At 46.0% G+C, this 7,879-nt stretch overlaps 1 protein-coding gene across 1 annotated transcript; it reads right to left on the bottom strand.

The window, feature by feature from the left end:
* Nucleotides 1-552: 552 nt before the first annotated feature.
* Nucleotides 553-7,776, bottom strand: LOC127159615 (BLOC-2 complex member HPS3-like). Its single transcript, XM_051102405.1, has 4 exons — nt 7,733-7,776; nt 5,948-6,056; nt 822-1,003; nt 553-742 (listed from the first exon to the last, which is right to left on the bottom strand). Exons 1-4 carry the CDS (start codon nt 7,774-7,776, stop codon nt 553-555), a joined length of 525 nt encoding a protein of 174 aa, XP_050958362.1.
* Between the last annotated feature and the right edge of the window lie 103 nt (nt 7,777-7,879).

Below are 7,879 nucleotides of genomic sequence, written 5' to 3'. Positions count from 1 at the left end.
ATCTCTCTGTGTGCTGCATGTACCTGGAAGAAGAGATCGGCCTCCTCCAGTCTGATCTTGCTGTTCTCATGCAGCGCTACGACCGCCGCCACCAGCAGACCCTCCTGTGTGTCACGCAAGTGCTGAGCCAGTATGGTGGGCAGCACGGCCTTCCCTCTGCCGTGCAGCAGCAGTTTGGGCTCTTCTATGAAGCCGTACACTTGCAGCATCTGGAGACGACATGTTTTTGAGTTCAGATGTGTTTCACATAGTACCTGTTAGTTACGACACAAATTCCTGAGGAAAGACCTCTGCGTGGCGGTCCATCTGCTGCCTGTAGCTGTTCAGGTCACCCTTCCGCAGGGCCAGGGAGGCTGTACACAGGGACAGAGTGATGGACGGGGCCCCGGAGTCTTCTAGCTGTTTCAGGTGGGTAATGGCACTGTCAGGATCAGCGTTCAGCTTGACCGGACTGCTCACGACATGAGGAAGTTGAGCAGGCTCAGCCACACTGAAGATGTCCAGGACTTTATCAGCCATGTCCTACAGCACAGACACAACACAGGATGCCTGTTACAACAACTGTTTTATATGCTCCTCCATGGTTTCCTCATAGATCGAATGCTTCAGGAAGAAGATAAACCCTTTGCCGTAACCGTTTGAGATGCCACTCATGGACATATTCCTCTTGATAACATCCGTCACAGTGAGGCCTGACATCTTATAGTACGGAAGAGCCAAATGACAGTCCTTCTTATCAAACCTGCAAATCAAACATGAAATCAAAGACTGATATCGGCAATTACTGAACACGGATCACACAATCAAGAGACCAAGATGACCTGCTGAAGCAGTCTCCTAAATGAGCACAGCTCTCCTGAAAGGCCTCCTGCAGCTGCGCTCTCTCGGCAGAATCGCAGTCCTGCAGGCTGAGCAGTGCCGTCCGCAGGAGCAGGTGACCCTCACTCAGCAGGTGAATGCAACTATGAGACAACGACTGCTCGTATCGCTTACTGTATTCCACCTGATGGAAACAATGAGGAATCTTTACACTTAAAACAAGCAGCATGTGGGAAATTCAATTAATATCAAATTTATACAAAATAGAAACAACTATGTTAAGAATTAACTAATATGCTGTGAGCACCTTTTAGAACAAAAAGGCATCTGTCTTGGTGCATTTATAGTGTAATCCAAATAACATAAAAATTTAATGATCGCAAATTGCATTACAAGTTATATAGTAGTATAGTTAGTAATAAAATATGGATTACACATAATGTAGTCTACTACTTTTTGATTACTTTTGATCTAACTTTTTTATCATCAGTGTTTCTGTAAATATGAAAAAGTGAAATTTTAGACTTTTTTAAGACCACCTTATATGCAAGACCTAAACCTGTAATTGAGATACACATGATATTACATACAAATATGTTATATTTAATTTGTTTAATATAAAAGGAAAATTGAATTTCATTGCTGTCATAAATTATATTTATTACTACAATATACAGTGAACTTTTTATATCAGCGGATAATATTCTAGTGTATATTCTAGTCACGATACCAACATTTGTACTTCAATACGATACCTGACTAAACTACTACTGAACCGATACTATTTTAATGGTTACATTAAAAAAAATATTTGACAAAAAACATGTCTAATTAATTGAAATCATGAAACCTGCAGAATTTAACAGCAATTTATTAAAAGTTAAACAGAAATTACATGTTTTTAAGGCCCTATGAAATACATTGTGTTTTTTTTCTCAAATTCAGTTTTGTTTGCGAATCTCTTTTCTATCAATTTTCTTTATTCTATTTTCATTGTTTCATTACATTTTAATAATCAAAAGCATGTCTAATGAATTTATAAAGGATTATTAAAGAATTAATTTATAATTTATAATATATGCTTTTGAGAAATACTGTGTTGTGTATTTACAATTTTCTAGTGAATAAATTCTGGTAAATATTTTTTCTGGTAAATATTCCTTACTAGCACTGTCTGTTCCTTTTCACATCAGTCGGACACTCTTTTCCTGTCTATGTGGGCAGTTATTGGCCAGAATACACTATAGGACCTCTACAATTGTTACCGGGAGTGAGAGACGTGAGGCGAGCGGATCCACATGCAAGCTTTTATTGACATTTCCAAGCAAAGACATGGTCGTACAGGCAGGGTCGAGACGGGAGCAGACAGGTATATCACAGGCAGTCGAAGAGAGTAAACCAATAAGCAAGAGCGAGAGTCCAAAAAGGCAGGCGGCTAGACAGACGATAACGAGATAACCAGGCGAGAGATCAAAAACCAGGAACTAGGAACCTGGAACAGGAACTAGGAATACAACAAACACAACGATTCAACAATCCGTGAAGTGCACTGGGGAGGACCGGGGTTTTTTTTTATAGAACGCCTGATTGGTCACGGGGGCTGACGCAATCAGAGTGGTGGAGGATGGGAGATGCAGTCCGAGATGCAAAGTAACAGTCAGAGGGTGTAGGTGAGGCGAGAGTGACATCTGGTGGTGAGTGGACAACGGGACACCGGCCAGATTACCCCCCCAAGGAGCGGCTTCCAGACGCTCGAAGGAAACAACAGTCCAGGGGAGCGGTGGGGCGGGAGCGAGACAGGGCGAGGGCTGGAGGGCCAGGTCTATGTGGAGGACCCGGTGATTGAGGCAGGACCGACAGAGCAGGTACCCTCCAGGGCGGGGCCGGAGGCGGAGCAGGAGCCCTCCAGGGCGGAGCCGGAGGCAGAGCAGGAGCCCTCCAGGGCGGAGCAGGAGGCAGAGCAGGAGCCCTCCAGGGCGGAGCAGGAGGCGGAGCAGGAGCCCTCCCGGGCGGAACAGGAGGCAGAACAGGAGGCGCCGAGGCCCTCCAGGGCGGAACAGGAGGCGCCAGAGCCCTCCAGGGCTGAGCAGGAACTCGCGTCATGGACTAGGACCTGGGGAGAGCAGGGACAGAGGAGGCAGAGAGAACAGGGAGAGAAGCAGAGAGACCACAGGATAACGCCGCCTCCATAGGAGGTTCTACAGTCAACGTTGACACCTCTGGAGGCATTGGCGCAGCTTCTCTGATGGGGAAGGCCTCTCGAGCAGCCCTGAGACCAGACGGGACCTCTGTAGCAGACTTGAGACCAGACGGGTCCTCTGGAGCAGACTTGAGACCAGACGGGGCCTCAGGAGACCGCGTTATGGCCTGGGACCTAGGAACGGCAGAGACAGAGGAGGCAGACAGAATAAGGGGAGAAGCAGAGAGGTTGTAGAGGGATGCCACCTCCATAGGAGAATCTACAGCCAAGGCTGACACCTCAGGAGGCATTGGCATGGCTTCTCCAAGTGAGGGGAGCTCTAGAGCAGACTTGAGATCAGACGGGAGCTCTGGAGCAGGCTTGTGATCAGACGGGAGCTCTGGAGCAGGCTTGTGATCAGACGGGAGCTCTGGAGCAGGCTTGTGATCAGACGGGAGCTCTGGAGCAGGCTTGTGAACAGATGTGACCTCAGGAGCTGACTCGGGAACAGACGTGACCTCAGGAGCTGAGTGTGCAGCAAGGTGTTAATGCCACTGGGATGTTTGCAGCGCTCACTGACACTAGTGGTGGGTCCAGCGCGCTGGCCGTCATGACAGGCCGTGACCCTGAGATGTCAGACGAGACATGGCGTGGCTCTGGGCAGTCAAACGAAACATGGCAAGGCTCTGGGCCATTAGGTGGGACGTGACTTGACTCTGGGCCGTCAGGTGGGACGTGACTTGACTCTGGGCCGTCAGGCGGGACGTGACTTGACTCTGGGCCGTCAGGCGGGACGTGACTTGACTCTGGAGCAGCAGCAATAACTTTGTTTGGCTCATGAAGATCAGCTGTGGTTTGACTTGGTTCTTGGAGATTGGCTGTGACTTGACTCGATTCGTGAAGAACAGTAGTGAACTGCTTTGACTCATGGAGACCAGCGGTGACTTGACTTGGCTCATGGAGATCAGCAGTGACTTGATCTGACACGTGAAGACCAGCGGTGACTTGAACTGGCTTGAGAAGATCATTGACTTCACTTGACTCAGGAACCACGGCTGTTACCTTGCTTGACTCAGGAACGACTGCCTTGACGTTGCTTGACACAGAAACGACCGCTTTGACATTGCTGGACTTGGAAGCTTGACTGGACTTGGAAGCTTGACTGGACTTGGAAGCTTGACTGGACCTGGAAGCCTGAAGAACAGGTGTGACTTGGCTTGACTCGTGGGGACAGCTGTGACTTGGCTTGACTCGTGGGGAACAGCTGTGACTTGGCTTGACTCGTGGGGAACAGCTGTGACTTGGCTTGACTCTGTGTCTTGACTTGACTCTGGGGTAGCCGCCACGGCATGAAGGAGCGCCATTTTTGCTGCCCATACCGTCACTAGAGGTGTGGGCCATCATGACCACAGGTGGCGTCCGGGTGCTGACCACAGGTTCTGTAATGGCGGCCATATTGTGGAGTGGCTTGGAGACGGCGGCCATCTTGTGCAGTTGCTTGGAGACGGCGGCCATCTTGTGCAGTGGCGCTGGCAAGGCAGCCATCTTGTGCAGTGGCTCTGGTAGTGGCTCTGGCGTGGCAGCCATCTTGTGCAGTGGCTCTGACATGGCAGCCATCTTGTGCAGTGGCTCTGGCGTGGCAGCCATCTTGTGCAGTGGCTCGGACGTGGCAGCCATCTTGTGCAGTGGCTCTGGCGTGGCAGCCATCTTGTGCAATGGCTCAGGAAATACAGCTGCAATTTGACTTGACTTGGGAACTTGACTAGACTCAGGAAACACAGCTGCAACTTGACTTGACTTGGAAACTTGACTTGACTCAGGAAATGCAGCCGCAACTTGACTGGACTCGGAAACTTGACTTGACTCAGGAAATGCAGCTGTACCTTGACTTGACTTGGAAACTTGACTTGACTCAGGAAATGCAGCCGCAACTTGACTTGACTTGGAAACTTGACTTGACTCGGGAAACACAGCTGCAACTTGACTTGACTCGACTCAGGAAATGCAGCTGTGACTTTATACGGCTCTGGTACAGCAGCTGTGACATGACGGAGCTCCGTTATCGCCGCCATCTGGTGAACGCGCACTGGCGCCGCCGCCATCGTGCGAACGGGCATCGCAGTCGCCGCCATTTTGGGCACGGGCTCTGTTGTCGCTGCCAGGGTATGAACGCGCTCTGGCGCGGCCGCCATCTTGTGATTTACGGCTGATTTACGCCATCACAGAAAATTTTTATCATTATACAGTCCGGGAGGGTGGAATAATTTGAAATGGAAATAAACTCACGGGTATACTGCTCCAGTGTGTGTGATTTCTGTTTGATTCTGCATAGAATTCTGTCTGTGTCCATGTCAAACGAATGTCCGGGGGTGAAGCTGCTGGATCCTTGTGTGACGGATTGTTCTGTTACCGGGAGTGAGAGACGTGAGGCGAGCGGATCCACATGCGAGCTTTTATTGACATTTCCAAGCAAAGACATGGTCGTACAGGCAGGGTCGAGACGGGAGCAGACAGGTATATCACAGGCAGTCGAAGAGAGTAAACCAATAAGCAAGAGCGAGAGTCCAAAAAGGCAGGCGGCTAGACAGACGATAACGAAATAACCAGGCGAGAGATCAAAAACCAGGAACTAGGAACTTGGAACAGGAACTAGGAATACAACAAACACAACGATTCAACAATCCGTAAAGTGCACTGGGGAGGACCGGGTTTTTTTTTTATAGAACGCCTGATTGGTCACGGGGGCTGACGCAATCAGAGCGGTAGAGGATGGGAGATGCAGTCCGAGATGCAAAGTAACAGTCAGAGTGTGTAGGTGAGGCGAGAGTGACATCTGGTGGTGAGTGGACAACGGGACACCGACCAGATTCGTGACAACAATAGTCTGGCTCCTAAATGGTTTGTGATATTTGAATCAAATATTTTATATGACAGCTGAAGATACAGTACTATTTCTCTGTAGAGCTGCAGTGTGGACACAGAACTGATCACGTAGAGGTTCCAGCCTTGACCGCTGTCAGCCGGCTCGGTGGATTTGCAGACAGAGGTCTTCCTGGATCTGTAGAACGTAGAAGAACATGATAACAGTCATAGATCACAACTCCCCAATCACATTTACAGCTTGTGTTTTCTTGAGTTAAGGTGCAGCCACATTTAATGTAGTTTGCTGAAAGTTTACTGGTGAAATCCAGTAACTTCAATAAGAATATAGACAACTGGAAATTTTGGGCTAAGGATTTTCGCAATGCAGATTCCACAGTTGTCATGCAAATGTGCTGTGTTGACCAACATAAAGCTGTTTGATTTAGAAGTGAGTTCTGTGTGAGCTGTGTTATATGCATCAATACATTATTGATCTTTTCAACGAATTTCAAAATTTTGTGAATATATCTGCACCTTTTAGCCCACATACACTGCTCTACATGTGTCAGTTACAGGTTATTTCATGACACAAATACCAACAAACAGGGTTTCTGCAGGTTTTATGAGGGTAAATTAAACACTTCAAGAACTTTTTAGGACCAAGTATGTTCTATAGTATAGCTTGAGTTTTACTTTCACTTTCAAATTTCCACTTTCAATTCAGCATCTTGTTTTTAGTTTGTGTCAGTTTTCCCTCTTTTCCTTTGATTCCTTTGATAAAAGCACCATGCATATTTTACTTTCACTTTCAAATTAGCTGCAATTCAGAGTCAAGCAGTTGTTTGTTTTTAGTTCGTTTGAGTTTTCCCTCTTTTCTTCACTTTCCTTCTGTTTTAAGTAGCTTGTAAAAGCGTTGTGTGCATTTTTCTTTCACTTTTAAATTAGCGCCATTAACGCAACGTAACAAACTTTTAATAACAAAAGAATAATAATACACTGTGTAACCAAATAAATAAGAAACATTCATTAGCAAAACAAATAAGAAAGGTTGGAAGTACAGCATACACCTTGATGTAAGATATATTAAAAAATAGTTTAAATAAATAAAAATCAGCAAACATCAATACATATGAAACTTCCACTATTACCTTACATAAATGGCAGGCGTCAACAGGCTTTTCAAAATCCATATATTTTTTTTAAAACAGGGGCTTTTGCATTTCTGCCATGTTCTTGTTTTTCTCATCTCTCTCTTCTTGTCAGTCAGCTCAACTCATCTTCGGGTGATAATAAAATCTGATTTGTGATGCGACTGTTGTTGTATTGTCTGCTCTCTAACTAAACTAAATGATTTTTATTACTGTGAAAAAAAAAAAATCAAAAAGTTCTTCTTTGGGTGACTTACAGATGAAGCAGCACATACCGCCATCTACCCCATATAGTTTAATGAATATTGAGCGACCTAAGCCATGTAGCACAGAAATTGCGCTTTTGCCTCACTTTAAAATAAAACACATAAGAAAACAATCCCTCATGAAAATTAATAATATGATTATATGAATATCAAGGCCTTAATTCAAAAAAGCGATTTAAGACTTTTTTAAGACCCGTGGAAACCCTGAATAAAACACGTTTAATTGCTGGGACAATTAATTATTTGTTAAACTGCTGGTCTGGAAGGGATTGTGGGATTAGTTTAGCTGTGGCTGGTTCAGTTCTGTTAAAGGTTTACAGGTTTCTGTTAACATTAAAGGTTTCTCTAAATAGGAGGAAGTTCTGAATCGCAGTGAAAGCTCTGCATCTTATTTTTGCATCTGAACAAAACTGAGATGTTAGATAAATTCTGAATGGCTGCATGCAGGTAACACTCACAGTGGGTTAGGGGGGATTTTAGGGTTTGTTTCAAACCGGTCCATTGTTAGGCTCATGCTATTCGCTAACTTACAAGAAGGACCTGGACAGAAGGCTTTCAGTGTAGGCGTTGAGGACGGCTCTAGACCTACAGCTACTAAAATGCCT

The sequence above is a fragment of the Labeo rohita genome, unplaced genomic scaffold (genome assembly GCF_022985175.1).
Source record: "Labeo rohita strain BAU-BD-2019 unplaced genomic scaffold, IGBB_LRoh.1.0 scaffold_2353, whole genome shotgun sequence".
Lineage (NCBI taxonomy): Eukaryota > Metazoa > Chordata > Actinopteri > Cypriniformes > Cyprinidae > Labeo > Labeo rohita.
The sequence above is the reverse complement of the archived record's forward strand: the minus strand, read 5'-3'. Positions and strand labels throughout refer to the sequence as shown.

Coding starts and splice junctions, on each gene's coding strand:
- LOC127159615 (XM_051102405.1), bottom strand. CDS start 7,776: ATGGACCGGTTTGAAACAAACCCTAAAATCCCCCCTAACCCACT. Junction 6,057..7,732: donor AAAATCCCCCCTAACCCACT/GTGAGTGTTACC, acceptor TACGTTCTACAG/ATCCAGGAAGACCTCTGTCT. Junction 743..821: donor TTAGGAGACTGCTTCAGCAG/GTCATCTTGGTC, acceptor TTTGATTTGCAG/GTTTGATAAGAAGGACTGTC.